We start from the raw sequence: 17,839 nt of genomic DNA, 5'->3' as shown, positions 1-17,839 counted from the left end.
GTAAATTCCAGGCAGAGAAGACGTCTACCATTTGGACCTGTCAATCAGGAACTTCTTTCTAATACTGTACTTATTCGCACGAAGGAGAAAAGCGGGAAGCAGCCACGGTGTTGTATTTCTGACGACTAACCGGCTTTGCTCGTCCCCCCCCAGTACGATTTCGTGGAGCTGCTGGACGGCAGCAGGCTGATCGCGCGGGAGCAGCGGAACCTGCTGGAGCCCGAGAGGCCCGGGCGGCAGGCGCGATCCGTCAGCCTGCACGAGGCCGGCTTCATCCAGTACCTGGACGCCGGCATCTGGCATCTGGCTTTTTACAACGACGGGAAACACGCAGAGCAGGTGTCTTTTAATACCATCGTCATAGGTAAGAGCGGTGCCTTCAGAGGAGCTGTTCGCAGGCTGAACACTGTGTTGAACAGAAACTAAATTATCTTTAGCAAGTTGGGGGTGGTTCCTGGGGTGGTAAAGCCCAGGTACAATGCGAGAAATATTTTTAACTTGTTTATGTGAGACTATGTGACAGACCCATGAAGCACCAGCAGAAAATATTATTTGGACTTACCCCGGGAGAGCACAGTGCATCATGAAAACACTTAAAAACTCTGCGCTTGAAGTGGCAAGGCTTCCCTGTCCTGTTTGAATAATCCAGTGTAAATGAGGATCAGAGTGACACAGTTTATCTTTTGCAAGAGGCAGGCTATACAACAAGTGTGCCTTCTTTCTCTTTTCTTCAGAGTCTGTGGTGGAATGCCCCCGAAATTGCCATGGAAATGGGGAGTGTGTTTCTGGAACTTGCCATTGTTTTCCAGGATTTCTGGGTCCGGATTGCTCAAGAGGTATGCACGTTAGGGTCTTTTCCTAAGCCGGTGTCAATAAGCTGTGGAAACACAAGTAATTCAGAAAACTCCCGAGACGAGAAAGACAGGGGAAAGGGGCCTATTACTTGTTCCAGCGATGTCTTTTCTTTGGGAACCTCGGTGGGAAATGGGGCTGCTCATTCTGCTGTCGTGTTTCGTTTCGCAGCAGCCTGCCCCGTGCTGTGCAGCGGCAACGGGCAGTACTCCAAGGGCCGCTGCCTCTGCTTCAGCGGCTGGAAGGGCACCGAGTGCGACGTGCCCACTACCCAGTGCGTTGACCCGCAGTGCGGGGGTCGTGGGATTTGCATCATGGGCTCTTGTGCCTGCAACTCAGGATACAAAGGAGAAAACTGTGAGGAAGGTAAGCATGTCAGTATTTATAGAGGTCTGCTGTTATCTTCATAAAGAAACAGATTGTATCTGTAATCTTTAGCTTGGCAAATAAATCTCTTTTCATACACTTCCCTATGAAAGTAATTTTGATTTCCAGATTTATGAATGCATTGTTTTATTAGCATTTTAACTAATAAAAAGAACAAATACCAAAAAGCCCCTTTGCTCTCTTTCAGTAGCATGAAGAATTTTTTTTTTCATTACTCTGAGAAATAAGCAACCATTTGTGCCTTGAAACAACAGTCGATTGTTGATTTTTTTTTCTTTTTATTGTTTTTTACATTGATGGCAGCTTCTGATCTAGCATTTTGGCATCTCTAGAAAGACACAATAGTGAACATAATACGCTAGTGAAAAAACTACATCACGGATTTGTTCCATAACTGTACATGTATTTGACGAGAGTCAAGATACCATCGTGTAAAATGCAGTCGAATTGTTTTTTCAAAAAGCAAAAAAGCACCATTTCCATTCTTCAATCAAATTGATTTTATTGATCTGCACACACAAAGTAATGCAATTAAGTCTCTGGAATTAAATTTTCAGGCCATTGACCCTACAAGTGTAAAGTTTTATTGAGTCAAATTGCTAAATTAAATCTCGTCATCTAAAGCACATTAAAGTGAATTAAGAAGGATAGAAAGTATGCAACTCATTTATTTCTCAAACAGTTTGAAGAGCCCATACAGCTGTCAATTCTCAGTGGTTGTGGATTAGGTCAGCTGATACAGATTTTGTTATAGAGAAGGCAATACTTATTACTCTCTGATTAGGCAGAACAGAGAGCAATAGTCTGAAACCTCAAGAGCCTGTGTGTGTAATTCATGAAAATTACAAATCCTCGCAAGAGTTCCAATTACCTAAATGGCATTGGACTGGTCCTTAATGCTTTATTTTATTACAATCCTCTGCATTTTCAGAAACAAGTTCTTGAAAATGGTGTATAAATATTTGATTATCCAAAAATGTTCATTAGATTAGGATTTAATTCTTTATCCTGCAAGTACTGTGGTATCTTCTAGATTTAATAAAGTTGTTCTTTTTTCTCTACACTAGCTGATTGTCTGGACCCTGGATGTTCTAATCATGGTGTGTGTATCCATGGGGAATGTCACTGCAATCCAGGCTGGGGTGGTAGCAATTGTGAAATACTAAAGACCATGTGTCCAGACCAGTGCTCTGGTCATGGAACATACCTTCAAGAAAGTGGCTCCTGTACTTGTGACCCTAACTGGACTGGCCCTGACTGCTCAAATGGTGAGGTTAATAAATGTAGTACAATTAAATGCTTAATATTATTTAGCTAAAGATGATATTTTAATTTTTAAAACACACTTATTAAACCTAATACAAATTTTAGTAAAGTGATTGTAGAGATAAATATTAAAAGTAATGAAATGTAGTTGTCTTATAAAAAGGAAAGCAATAGGCTTAGCCAATTTGCCATTAAAATTTCTCCTTTAGTATTACTGGGCAGAATAATCTTTCATTTGCATAAGATACCCTATCTTCTTAATTCTCACTTTATGGAACTACTAATAGAAACTAGCCTCTCTAAAGGCCTAAGTACAGTTTGATGACTTAAGCATATTATCATGTAAACAGAGAAGCCCCAATCTAAAAAGAAAAAAAAATTGACAATATAAGGCTAAATATGATCATAATGAAGAGTAAACATGCACGATATTATGATATATATAATGGTTCAACACTGAGTTTTTAATTATAATAATATGATTAGAAATGGCAGTTAGTAATTTTATTCAATCAGTCAAGTTGTTATTGAGCACTTACCAAAGTGCATGGCATTGTGATAGGTCCTGTAAGAATAAAAGAATAACAAAATGGTAATTGCCTTCCAGAACAGTGGTTTTCAAATTTTTGGACTATGATTTCAAGTCTTAAGTACATTTTTACATTGTAATCTAGTATATGTATTCATGCACATACATAATTGAAACAAACATTTTACAAAGTGATACCCATTGATACTTTTTTCAAGTCTATTTTTTTTTTAAATGCTGGTTGCAACTCATAAACTAATTCTGTGACCCACTTATGAGTCACAGCTTGAGAAAATGCCATTCTAGTATAGAAGATTACAGTTTAATTAGGGAGATAAGATGGAATACACATGAAATAATTAGAAACAAATACATTCTGGTTTAATATTGTATTGAGAGTTACATGGAATAATATGCTAAATTCAGTAGGCATTCGGAGAAGTGATTCTACTTTGATAAATTTTGAAAATTTTCAAGGAGACATTTATTAATATTTCTTTCCTTTATTTAAAGGTGGCAGTCTAGGAGGGGATTATTTTTTTGACTAGGGGAGAAGTATAGGAAGTACTGCATTGACTATGAAATCAGATTAATACCCAGCCTCTATTCCTTGATAGCTATGTAACCTTGGGCAAATTACTGTATGCCTCAGTTTACTCTTCTATAAAATCATAGGACATTCTTCACAGATGTGCTGTGGGGAATTACTTGAAGTTATGTATATAGTCCTTAGTACAAAGCTTGGCCCGTAATAAATTCTGTTACCACCACCACCACTACTACAGGTTGAGCATCCCTAATCCAAAATCCAAAATCTGAAACTTTTTGAATGCCAACATGACACTCAAAGGAAATGCTCACAGGAGCATTTCAGATTTCAGATTTTTGGATTAGGGATGTTCCACAGGTGTGTATTCTGCAAATAGTCCAACGTCTGAAAGAAATTCAAACTCTGAGACAGTTCTGGTCCCAAGCATTTTGAGCAAGGAACACTCATCCTATACTTCTATTAGCAAAGATGCAACTGTAAGAAATATCATTATATACATGAGACAGTGAAAAAAGAGTATTTGGAGGCCAAAATGTGGTTGGGCCCAATTATGAGTAGTGCAGCTTAGAAATGATGTTTTAGACAATGGAGAGCTCAATTCACTGATAACAATGATGCACTCACTAGTATGATGAGAGTTTTGTTTTAGGAGAACTAACATATAGATATGTCAGAGAGTGTAAACAGTGAAACTTTGATGGCTAGAAGACAAGTTAGAGGACTTTCACAGAAGTGTGAGGTGATGAGAGCATTAGTTTGGAGACAATAGAAATAAAAAGGATGATCCAAGGGACAATTTAAAGGGAAAATAGGACTTGCTGAAAAAACAGTATAGAAGTTTGGTGAGAAGAGCTGTAAGTATGAACAGAGGAAGTTGGGGTTAATGTTAATATCTCCAAATGAGGCAAGAAAGTTGGGAAAGGATGAGGCTAATTGGAGAGGCAGGATGTAGACGAGGAGATGGAAGAGAAGTTTGAAATGGAGAAGAGGATAAATTCCTTTGGAATAATCAAAACATCTAAGCAAAAATAAAATTCAAGAAAAGAAGAGGAAAAATGAGAAAGAAGGGAAAAAAGAGGAGGAGGAGAAAGAGGAAGGAGAAAGAGGAGGAAGGAGGAAAAAGGACACATTTTACTCACAGTTTGAGCAAATGAAAACATTCTGCATAAAGTTTAGATTCAGTGAAGGGGTCTACCCACTCTCAGTCCTGCCCACACTGACTGTGCCCTTCTCTGACCCTGCTGTTCAACAGTTCAGTGGTTAAAAACATAGACTCGGATGCCAAACTGCCTGGGTGCACATTTTGGACTGGCCATTGACTAGCTCTGAGACGTTAGGCAAGTTAGTGAACTTCTCTGTGCCTGGGTATCTTTATCTGTAAAATGGGGGTGACGGTAGGACTACTATATACAACTATGGAAAGGTTTCAATGAGTTCATGTATGCAAAGCACTTAGAATGGTGTCTTTATACAGTAAGTACTCAGTAAGTATTAACCATTATTAATAGAAGTAGTGGTGGTGGTGATGTTAGTAACTGTAGAAGTACCCTAAAAGGTTATTGTGGTTTGTCATATTTAATTCGTCATCAATTCACAGGAGCTTCCACATAAAACTCTTGATTGGGTTTCGTTCTCCAAATGTGAGATTTATTAAATGCAAATTATTTCCTCTATTAGTATAATCTAATGGCATAAAACTAAATGAAATCTTACAAGGTAGCTAATTCACATGCTTATTTTTAGCAAGGAAAAAAGACTAGTAATTTTTATAAATCACTATTTCCTGGCCTTTTGAGAAACCTGAGTGATACCGCTGCTACCCTGTGAATCAGTGTTAACATGACAGATTTATCTGCTACTCTTCCCCGACTACACATTGAATCCTGGAAGCCCAGACTAAAGAAAGTTTTCTGTAGGCTGCTTTGTAATACTGATGGAAACTTTCTGTTGAACGCATAAGTAGATACAGTACTGAAGAGACAAGGTTTCTTCCTTTCTCCCTCCCACTCTGATTTCTTGCGAGTTTTCTTCTTTCTTCCCTACCCCTCTCATTTCTCTCCTTCTTTCCTTTTTCTCTCCCTTTCTTCCTTCCTATTTCATTCTTCCTCCCTCCTCTTTTGGCCATACACCTTTGAATAGGTTGGGAAACCAGAAACTTTGGTTAGAAAATTCATGTCTGCTAGAGCAAATACTATGTATAGGATAAGTAACAGTAGAAACATAAATTGGAGTCTGGGTTAGAGAAAGCCTTGAATATCTCACTAAAGAGTTCTAGGAAACCATCACCAACCAACATTTATCAAGCATGGGTGCATTAACACAATAAGTTGTTTTGTCCTCTGTTCTTAAAAAATATAATTACAAGAATCAAAATAAGCATTTACTTATCTGTGCTAAGTTTTTATCTACACTAAAAAAAGTCCTTTCCACAAAAAGTATCCAATTAAAGTTTATAGAGATAATTACTTACATAGTAAAGCTACTTGGTTCAAGTCTCTATGCCTCCCTCAGTAAAACAGGCATACTAAGACTAGCTATAAAATAGTACTTGCTTTCAATTGCCTTTCTGATTTGCTTCCCGCAATTATCCAAGTAGGAAAGGAACAAGCATAATAGCCCCTTTTTTGTTTCGTATGAAGTTATTATAATGCATTACCTGAATTATTTTATAAAGGGTAGTTTGTAATTGACACTAAATAGCTCAAAAGGTAATTCAGTCCTCTTCATAAAATGATATTACTATGAATGCCAAAATAAAGACATAAATGTTAACTAAAAGATTAAATTGGCTGCCAAAATCACGTATCATTATTTTACATATTCAGACTGGATTTTTTTCATGCTACTGTAATTATTTTGCTAGTTGAAAATCTAATTTTACCTGTGTGTTAAATGACTGTTTAGTCATAGTGAGCAGAGATCTTTGTCCTATTCATCTTTATACCCTCAATGCGAAACAGATACTTAACATATATTAAAATCTCAATATAGAGAGTGGCACAGTAAGTACAGTACTCTTTTTTTGAGGAAAGTAAATAAGTACAGAATAAAATCTTATTAAATTTTGCTATTAGCTACAGAAAGACAGGAAACTGACTTGGAATTAATAGTAAAGATTTCAGACGTTCACCCTGTAAAAATACCTGGCCTCATGTGCCTCAAATTTATCTGGCTGCCACACAGTTTTCATTTAAAGCTTAAAAAATATGTTGTTAATTTACATTATGACTTAAAGTTTACAAACAGTATAATTCTGAATTTCTAACTAAACAAATCCTAAAGGAAAAGACTTTACTCACTACCTCTTTTGTTGTTGTGGAAATGACCTTCAGATATCTAAATTCAATAAGAGAGTAGATCTTACACCTGAAGAAACATTTGGTTAAGCTGCTAAAAGAGAAGAAATGAATTATTTCCCTCAGTAAGTTTATAGGTTTGAAACCAACAGAGCTCTACTCTGTCTTCATCAGCAGTTTGTCCATTAATTATCCCTTCAATTCCACTTCAATTAAATTAACTCTAATTAATAAGTTCATTACAAAGATTGACGCACCTTGCTCAAAGCTAGTGTGCTAAACGCTGATAAACACCTTTATCCTAATGAAAAATTGATTAGATTGAATAAAAAGGGTACCTCAGAAAGAAACCTCTCACTTCTGCAGCTGAGTTGATGTTATGTTGCTCTGAAATTAATCAAACTATCTTGGATCTCTTAATCAAAAATTTAATTCAAAGGAGATAGAAAACGTGGCATGAGAAAACCACGTGCTACTCTCTTCCAGTTAATAGTTGGATGTTGTTTTTAAGAAATACTACAAGTGTCATAGTGCCTTGATACGGTGTTTAAAGTTAGCCTGTGACATAGAGAATTATGGTGTCCAAGAAATATTATTTGGAGAATGAATGAGAAAAATAGGAACATGTGACTACATAAACAATTATTATTTTTTAATTTTAAAAAAAGGCTTCATATATTTTCTGTTTGTTAGAAATTATTTCAGATTTTCATTGTTCAGCACTTTTATTTTTGCAAGAAAGCCAAAGCTAAATAATAGTCTTACAATCTTAGGGAAAAAGTATAGTTAACTTTATATGTAAAGAATAAAAAATAAATTAAAGTAATCTTCAAAGTTCCTTCTCCCTCTCTCTCAATTGATCTAGTTAAATAAAGCTGTAAAGAAAACTTTTAAAAAATTTACTTGAGACATCTAAATTCTTTTTAAAGACCTAATCTGGTATCATAGTGTTTGAAGTTATTTGGTCATTTGTGCTCTGAACTTTCAGTAATTCTGGCATCTGAAAAACAAGGTTTTTCAGATGACAGAATCAATGATTATATATATTATTAAGTTGGGTTTCTACTATGTGGGCTAAGAAATTTGCATCTGTCAACAGTACAAATTTACTGAATAGGAAAAACAACAATGCCTTTTATGTAACTAGCATGTCTGTGTGTCAGAAGCAAGCTAATATACTTACTATAATAGATTCTTCTTAATGAAGATCTCCAGATATTTAAAAAATTTTAATGTAGCATTAGAAATAACCTCTTTTTAATTCTTGCTGTATGTATGAGACCCAAGTCCTGTTAGATAACCCGAGATACTTAGATACTGAAATATTTCATTAATTTGAGGAGGGGGGATGTTTTCTTGGCTACCAGCAAATACTCTCAGATAGGTATATACAAATATGACTATTCTCTCTATGTAATATTGTCTATATAAGGTAAGAAATTATGCATAACAATTGTATGTGTATTTTATGCATGATTATAGCATCATATAAAATTAAATGATAGAATGAAAATGTGAAAGTCTATCGTTGGTAGTCCTTAGTACTCAATGCCGAAATTAATATACAAATACTTTAGACTTATTTTCAACGATTTTATTTTTCACTTTAACAAATTTGAGTTTAAGATTCGGCACTGCTTATTCATTCTCCTTCTCACCCCTGCTACCCTTCTCTCCGGCCCTGCTTCCTCTTTTTCAACCTAGAAATCTGCTCCGTGGACTGTGGCTCGCACGGCGTTTGCATGGGGGGCACTTGCCGCTGTGAGGAAGGCTGGACGGGCCCCGCGTGCAACCAGAGGGCTTGCCACCCGCGCTGCGCCGAGCACGGGACCTGCAAGGACGGCAAGTGCGAATGCAGCCAGGGCTGGAACGGAGAGCACTGCACCATCGGTAGGCACCCTGCGCTTCCGGCTTCTGTGTCTGCCCTCGTGTGCCGCGGACAGCCCACGCTGTCGGCCGTTTCCAGCTTATTTTTTTACATTGTATTCTTTATTCCTTTCCCTAAAAAAGGAATTAGTTTTAGAACATGGTTGTCATTATACAATGGCAATTCAGTTCTTTTTAGAACTGTGACAAGTATGAGGTATAAATATTTGTATTCGTTGTTTTTTGTGATGGTCACAAAAATTGACTCACATAAAGCAGATTTGATTATTTACTTATAAATGAACTTTCACTGAATATTACTTCTTAATGTTCCATATTGCCATTGCATCTCTTAATAGCAATCCTATTTTTGCTATAAAAAAATTTTTCAGATATAGATTCCAGACTCATTCATCTTAGACTTGTGCATATAGTGAGTCTCTACAAAAGAGGTTTGGCTTTTTATGACTTCATTTTTGTAGTACCATAAGCAATAAGGTAGAATCAAATGCACAAGTCTGGCTGTTCTTAAATCTATATGCTTAACACTTTTTCAAAAATGATGACATTCATGAACATCTGTATGACTGAACATAAAACAGTCAGATAGGTGTTTAAGATCAAACCGTTAGTATATAAATGGTATTTAGCATGGATACAAAAGTATCCAGAATACATACCATATTTTTAAGATAGTATCTTTGCTTTTACCATTTGAGTCACTGAAATTAAAATGCTCAATTAGAAAAAATACAATAAAAGTAATAAGTTTCCACCTCTTTTCAGTGAAAGTATATAGCATTAATTATAAATGGCATAGCTCTACAGAAATTTCAGAATTTGAGGTACATTCTTTCTCCACATTGTTTTATGCACTTAGGGTAAAATTGAACAAAGCCGTTGGGGGGAGTGTCAGTGTCTTTAAAGATTTCTTCCTCCATTGTATCTGTAAGTATTCTATACTTCACTTTTTTGCTTACAGGAATTGGTTAGCCAGGAATTTTGTCAGGGAAAACTGAAATCACATACATCTTTTAAATCATCACAGTTATATCTTTACAAACTTCATGTAAGATTTTTTTTCTAATCTTACTGACCTCCCTAGACATCTGTTTCAAGGGTCTCACTACCACCCTGCACTGGTGATCTGCTAGAAGGACTAACAGGACTCAGGTAGTTGCCCTCGTGGCTGTAGTTTATTACAGTGATCAGAAAAGAAAAAAGACACATCAGACCAGAGTATGGAGAAATCCATGCACAGGCTTCCTGCAATATATTCTTCTCTCCCACCTGGAGAGGTCACATGAAGCTCCTTTTCCGGCAGTGAAATGCTTCGACATGGGTGTAGTATCTCTGCCCAGAGAAGCCTATTTAAGACTGAGAGTGTAGGTTTTTATTGGGACTGAGATATCCTCTGTTCCCCAGAACCACCACAGTTCCAGACAAGCATTCCAGAAAGTCTGGTATGGGCAACAACTGCAACAATTCCAGAAAAGCAAGTGTGGGCAAAATAACCTTACCAAAGAGTAGGGAACATCCAGTATCCTGATGCCAGCCAAGGGCCAGCCTTCCAAGATCCTAAAGATCAGGCCTGCTATGTTAGCTCTTCCCTGCACAGCATTCTCAGCAGACTTACCGCCTGTAACTGGGGAAACGTAAAGTTTCTACTGAAGTCGACAGCAAACGCACATATTCATAGCTCATCTGCACTGATATGGCTTTCCCCTTCTCTACTCTTCAAGAGAGGCTTCATAGGGCAGTGGCAGCATGTTGTTCATGTGAACTACACTAAAACAGAAACAAGTTGACAGGCAGAATATGTGTATCTTTTTGTGGACATACAAAGGACAGTGCAGTACACCTATGACCAAGCCACGCCATGTCCCAAATGTCCCTATACCAGAGGCAGGGCAGGAGAAATACTCCTCTGATCATATTGCTTCACTGCCACCATACCCAGTCAGAAGAAGTGAATTGATTCTATCTGAGGGAGAAAAGGTTCTATATCTGACAACACAGACCCTAGAAAGTACAAGAAACACATGTGTATATCGCTTTGAAAACCAGAAAGTGTACCAAAAAATTATCTATAGGCAGATTTAACTTGCCAACCAACAGCTACTCAACAAATCATTTCATTGTTTTCCTCACTGACCTTGGCAGTATTACATGCATAGTAGTGTCCCACAGATAAGCCGTTCTTAACAACTTTCTCGTTGTTTAGGAACAAACACAATTTTTATTAGTAGCAGGTCTTTTTATTATAATTTACTATATCTCACTATAGTTAACAATTCCGTTTAATATTGTTTTTATTTATTTTGCTGCTTTTATACTCCATATGAATAACAATGTGGAAAATAAAGGACTTGCTTAGTTTAAAAATAAATTTTGCTGTGAACCTTTTAAAAGATGTATAGAACCAGTATTCATTGCTTTGCTCCTTTATACAATTAGAACTAGTTATTCCAAATTTTGGTATACAAAGGTCCAATGGCTTTTCCCTTGTCTACTTACTACCTGTCTAAATGTCCACAGCGAATCCTAAAGGGACATTTGTGAACCACTAATTAAACAGCCCAAGAAACCACAGTGTGTTTTTGCATTTGGGATACTTACTGTTCTGTGCATTTCCTCTCAGTTTCAACACATGCATCTGAATGAAAGAAGCTGCCACATTATGAAAGAATACTCATAAATCAGCAAGATTTTTTCTTCCTCTTTATGATGTGCCATCTCATTGAATACAAACAGGGAGGTTAATTGAAACAGAGATGGAGGAGGAATTAAACAGTTAGAGGCCAACAAAAATTCCCAGTAGAAAGCCAAGAGTACTCTTCATTAGTCATCTTACTGTCTTCATAAACTCTGTTCATGCTTTCATAAAACCATAGGCATTTTGATAGTAAAATAGGTTATGAATTTGGAGTATTCACTGAACCACCCTATCTACCTAAAAGGATTCCAACCTGATATTTTTATTAGTGTGTTCATATTTTCCTCTCATTATGAGTCGTGTGTGCAGCAAACTAGTTATATTCACCTGCAGGTTCATTGTCCTAAGTCCTTCTTCTTTCTTGGATTAGTCTTTGACCAGTGGCTCCTGCAGATGGAAAATGAAACAATGGGAAGTCTACTTTCAGCAGTAATGTGATTAAAATAGGTATTTCTTCTTTCCTCCCCAGAAAGCATTTATGATTAGTGGGCCCTTTTATAAATAAAGAAAAAGAGAAATTACATGACTGAACCATATCCAATAAGCACCAATGCTTACTACTAGCATGGTTTAATAGCACTGATAAAGATGCTCAGCTACAGTAACATCTTCCTTTATGTGTGACCATGCCACACGAGGGTCAAAGGATTATCATAGCCATGTGCCTGTTTGGTTTTCATGAGCTAGGAAAGATGTAAAATATTTAGAGGATCCAGAGGCGAATGAAAAATATATTGAATATAATTAAGTGTTCTATAAATAATAGTTGGTATAATTAGAATATGGTATGGCTACCTCTACATTTAAAAAGCTTGAACGGTTCTGTGTGGTGAGATTTGAGGTGGATCAAGGTCAAATCGGTGAGCTGGGAGCACTGGTCATTACCTAATTCAGTAAGTTCACTCTTAACGTATTTAGCTGGAAATCAGACTCTGTAACCATGGAAAGGCAGCTCAATTGGTTTGGCTTTCTGCTCTCCCTATGGCAGTGCCCTGAGGCTGGAGTTAATTGGCCATAGAAGCAATGCAAATACCAGGCCAGCCTCTGCTGAACAGATGTTTGTAAGCAGAATCAATAACTTCTAAGTGCAATACTAATAAATCTTAAATACCAAATTTTGAGTATTACAACCTACAACTTACACAGGAACCATTCTTTTTAGCGTTTGTCAAAGAGATTTACCCCTGAAGTCATCCATTTGTACCTGGGAACTTTGGAGGCTATAGATGAGATTGAGTCCTGCAGGGGGGTGGGCGGGATTGAACAATGCGTCTGATCGTCCCCTCCCATGGAGGTTGCTATAAAGGAAAAGAAGGCTCAGCTCTCTCTAGATGAGTGAATTGTCCTCTAGAAACTGGCATTTTCCAATCCTCTGGGAGACAGAAATGGAGAAAATGGGTTTGTATTGTATAAACATTGATTAGATACAATGACGGATGAACCTTGGGTTGGAAAAAATATTTAAATGCTGGGACAAGCTCCAGAACAAATTTTTGAATCTCTCTTCCAGTAAGTTTTAACAATACTACTATTACTTAGGTGTGAAACATTGGAGGATTTTTTTGTTCTTTTTGTTAGCTCAAGGAGTGTTTTTAGAAGGGGAGTATTTTTTTAACTTCTTTCCATCCATTATCCCAAAAGATCAAGTCTCTTGAGCAGGGGGCCCTATTTGAAGGTCTTGCAATTCTAGAATTTTTTCACTGTTGATAATTTCTGCTTTATTTGGGAAATTGTTAGATTTAAATGTAGAGTTCCCTTTACATCCTCCATTTCATTTAACTTTTATTTTTATTTTCCTATGGCATTGAAACACAGGTCCGTTTTGTAGGATTCTGTACCTTGCATGCGTTAGTTACTTTGCATTTGTTAATTAATTCATTTCTTTCTCCATACGGCAATTATTGAACATCGTTTCTGTGATACATATTAAGAAGTGTTTCTTATAAAAGTCAGTGTAACATAATGAAAAAGGCATTGGCTTTGAAATTTTAAAAAAGATATGTTTTAAGTCAGTTCTGCAATTTATCCACTGTAACTTATGTCTCATCTGTTCTTAGCCTCAGCGGGCTTTTTTTCAAATGCAAAATGGCTATTATAAGACACAAATATGAGATTTTGAAGCAGAATATTCTAAGGTTTAACAAATTTTGGAATTTGAATCCTTGCTGTGCCATTGAGTGACCTTGGGCAAGTCATTTAACTTTTCTAAGTATAAGTATGTTTCCTCTTATATGAAATGTGAATATTATGGGCTCCATAGGATTGCAAGAATTAAATGAAATGCTAGAATATAGAGCACTTAATAAAGCACCTAGCAATTAGTATTCAATAAATTAGAGTTTTTATTTCATTATTAAGTATAAATGAGACAAACTGCAATCCAGACAATGTTTTGGGTGCTGTTGTTTTTTTTTAAAAAAAGCAGAACAAAACTTCTGTCCAAAAAATTTACTTTAAAGAGTTCATGAAATTTCCATTTCATTGTTATATAATATCATCCCAGAATGGATATTGTTTAACAAGTTTGGGTGGGGCGTTAGAGAGCTGTTTTTTGAAATCATGGTGATGAAAGAAAGGTGGAGAATACTGTGGTATTTTTCTTCTAGTAATGTCTCAAACACAAAGTTGTTTATTGAGCTACATTGATTTTCATGTACTTTCGGGCAATTCAAATGGAAATTTGGCCTAGGGGAAATCCTTATTCCTTTAAGCTACAAAAGACGAGCTATTGGTTTTTATTCTCATTCTTTAGTACAGTGGGAAACTAGATCTTTAATGATCACAAAGACACGCTTTGTTTGCTCCAACAAAACATAGACATACAGTACTCAGCATACCTCCATTAAACACCATGGTTCTTGGGCTTTGGAATGCTGGAGATTAGAAATTGAAAATAAAATTCACACAGCTGAGGAGTCACCTACTACACATTGAGGGTGAGGGAGAGAGAAAAATCAAAACTTTTACCAGTGTGGACAAGCCTAGGCTTAGTGCTCTAATTCTTATCTCAGATTATGGTGAAGGAACAGTATTTTAATTATTAAATTAAAAAATAGGTGACAGTTTTGAAGGGAAAAAAATGACCAGTCTGATAAATGCTTCACTTAGATTACAAAAATCAGTATTCTTTGTAACTTCTATAATGTTTCCCAAATTGGGAATCATGTTCCTAATAAAACAATATGTAATTCTAAAAATATCTTTTTACATTCTTATTCAAATTTTATTTATAATTCCCCCATAACAAGTGCCTATAGGGAAACACATACCCACGAGTGACTGTTCTGGGAGGTGTTTGGCTTCACATCAGTCAGTGATGAGGAAAAGGGTCTCTGTGCCACACCCACTAGGTCCCTGACCGGGACAGAGGCGTGTTTATTTACTGGTGAAGCTTAAGTGTCGGTCCCTCACTTGCTTGGGCCCCTTCTAAGCTCTCACAGGGGGTTGCCCGTGGGTTCTCGTGGTCATATGTTAATATGAAATTTGCAAATCACTTAAGATTTGTCTTCTGTCTCTTTCCACTCCAGCTTCTCTTCCACCACACTTTTCCTCGTGCAGCGTGGCGTTGGGGAGGCTGTGGGCATTTTGAGAATTCTGCCCAGGAGAACTTGACCGGGGTACATTTAGTTCAGATTAAATGGGATATGTTTATGAGGTATGAAATCATTTCTCTCTGTGGTTGTCATTGCCCCCCATCCAAGAATTTGCATACCACCCACTGACATGAAAGTGCAGGGTCAGAGGTTATAGGAAGACATGACTTTGTCCTGTAGATCTCTGCACCAGAGGAGGTATCAGAGGAGAAATAAGGTTTGAGATGTATGGAAACAGAAGCTAGGCTGTGGAAACTTCTTCTTGTCATCAAATAGGTAAAATGCCTAATCAAAATGGAAGTTTTCTACTATCAAGAATATACTCAATAATGGAACTTATCCAATTATAAACATGCCATAATTTTTTTTGGTGAATATTTCTCCTTTGAGGAATGTCTCAGAATTCCTGCTTTATTTGGGAATTCCTGCTTTATTTGGGCACAAATCTGTAGCAATCTTGCAAATACTGAGTTCATCAATATGTGAAGTTGCATGTGTTATGCATCTCAGGGCATCACTGAAACATGTGAACCCACCAGAGAAAGATTTCTTGTTGATATGACATGAAATACTAACATCCACAAAGATAACAAAACTCAAAATACTCTACTATGAGGACATCACAACAAAGTAGTTAATGAGTATCATCAATTCTAAGAGTATTTAAGATCCGTTTATTACAGAATAAAAAAGTCTTCCCAAATTTGACAATAATAGCAAAAATTAATGTGTCATCGCCAATAACAAATTTTGAAGCCAAATTAAACTTTTCTAAATTACCAAATAATGAAAACCATATTAAACTATCACATTGAATAAAGCCTAAATTATCTTTCTATACTCTCTATAGAATATATTACAAAAATCATTGTCAAAGAGGCAAAGAATAAATATAGCCAAAAAAATACAGGAAAAAAATGTTCATTAGAGACATGTCAGGCACTTAATTGATAAAAAATGCTATGTGACTTTTCTGATATTTGTGGTACTTATCAGATTAAAAATTATACTTTGTTGTGGTTTTTCTCATTCTGAATAATTACTCACTTTTGTACCTAATTTCATGTTCATATTTTGGTATTCATTTTCTTAAAGAGGACCCCCCCCCAGAGTATAAGGACGTCAGACCCCACAAACCCTGGATCTGCCCCTGGTCCCGGGTCTGTCACTCCATATCTGGGTGATACGGGAAATCACTTAAGCCCTCTGTGCCTCAGTTTCTTCATCCATAAAGTGGGAATAAAAGTAATAGCTACCTCATGGAGTGCCGAGAGTATTCAGTGGGTTAAAGCGTGTAGAAGAGCACTTAGCACAGTACCTGGCACAAAATAAACGTCCTGTAAATGTTATTATTGTTTGTAGAGGATTTGGACTGAAATTAACAAAAAATTGACTGTGACTAATTCTTCCGAACTGAATCTTGTCTTTGTGCAGAAGAATTAGCAGAGGCTAATTCCTCCAGCAAATCAGGAGCGCATGCTGGATGCAAGGAGAACTAATCCCCTCCACTTCCCGACACGCTAATATAGACAGACGTAGGCATTTCATAATCTGTCATCCACAGTGGAGGGTGGGCCCTGCGGAGTCAGGCATGGAGCTGAGGGAAGGAACTTCTGAGTTGACGTGACTGGCAGTGAAAACCAAACAGGCTAAAAATCCTTCCGCTAAGTGTGCAGAACAATAACTTCTTGAGGTTCTTTCTGCTCTGCAAGTCCCAGTGATTGTAGGTGGTAAGAATTTGAGGACACAGAAGGGATAGTGATTCCTTGAGAGAGTCCTTGAAAGCCCCCTGCAGAGCTCAAACCAGGCTGATTTGGAGACGTGTTTCTTCCATGGAAATAACATTAGTGTCCATTTGGGGTCTCCCGATATTATTTTTTTCAATTTTAGTCTAATTTATTCAGTGAACAGTTTTATAAACAGTACTTTATCCCCTGTAATCCCCTCAGAATTGGCAGTTTTTAAATGAGGTCACTTAATCTCTTTTCTACAAATGAAAACCTAGTTTCTCTGGCCTTCCTATAAGATGGAGGCCCTGTTTCGTTAGGTTGTTAGTGTTCTCTCTACTCCGTTTCAATATTCTGAAAACTGCCATAAAGATAATGTTTATTTTGATGTTGTAGTCTATTTTGATATTATAATTCACCTATCCTTCAAATGGTTTTTGTCTTCATTGGTGTGAATCGTTCTTTTGTAGTTGTTTATTTTTCTTTAAATGTACCAATTTCATCATAAAAGGACGTGAAGTCCTGGGTTCCCCTCACTTGCAGCCAGCGTCAAGTCTGCACTTGAAGCCAAATTAGTCTTTCACTCCGTGTTCCGTGACCCGTTGACTGAGAGAGTGATCAACCCACAAAAACGAATTTCGTGGTCTAAATTTGAAACTTTAGTAAGTTTGACTCTGGGTTCCTATCATGTTAGTCTTAAATACTACAGGCCAAGGTTTTAAAAATCCCTTGATTTCTGCTAATTTTTACCATCCATATCATATAAAGCTTCAAAGTTGTTATTAATTTGGACTCTTCTAACTTTTGGTGAAGTGTGTCACTACTTTAACAGCATCCTCGCCTTCCTTATCTTCTTAACCTTCCTGGACAAGTCATTTAATGTCTCCAAAAACCCCATTAGAATTATATCCTCAAATCAGATTACAGATTACATCCTCAAGAAATTTTGGATTAGAATCTTCACTTCCTTTTGCACTGGACTTGCTGTGTGACCGTCAGGAAAAATCATCATCCTAGGGCCATCTTATCAATGTTCTCTAATCATGTTGACGATTTA

The 17,839-nt window shown here is 36.8% G+C and overlaps 1 protein-coding gene across 1 annotated transcript in view; it reads left to right on the top strand.

The window, feature by feature from the left end:
* The window catches only part of TENM3 (teneurin transmembrane protein 3), a 437,141-nt gene that overhangs the window by 323,074 nt on the left and 96,228 nt on the right, over positions 1-17,839 (top strand). The window contains exons 7-11 of the mRNA XM_045552462.1: positions 154-364; positions 735-836; positions 1,024-1,218; positions 2,307-2,507; positions 8,585-8,770. Of these exons, the coding sequence (XP_045408418.1) occupies positions 154-364; positions 735-836; positions 1,024-1,218; positions 2,307-2,507; positions 8,585-8,770 (895 nt within the window). The remainder of the gene's footprint in view (positions 1-153; positions 365-734; positions 837-1,023; positions 1,219-2,306; positions 2,508-8,584; positions 8,771-17,839) is intronic.

Source organism: Lemur catta, chromosome 5 (genome assembly GCF_020740605.2).
Source record: "Lemur catta isolate mLemCat1 chromosome 5, mLemCat1.pri, whole genome shotgun sequence".
Classification (NCBI taxonomy): Eukaryota; Metazoa; Chordata; class Mammalia; order Primates; family Lemuridae; genus Lemur; species Lemur catta.
Note: the sequence above shows the minus strand (reverse complement) of the source record. Positions and strands in the feature narration are given on the sequence as shown.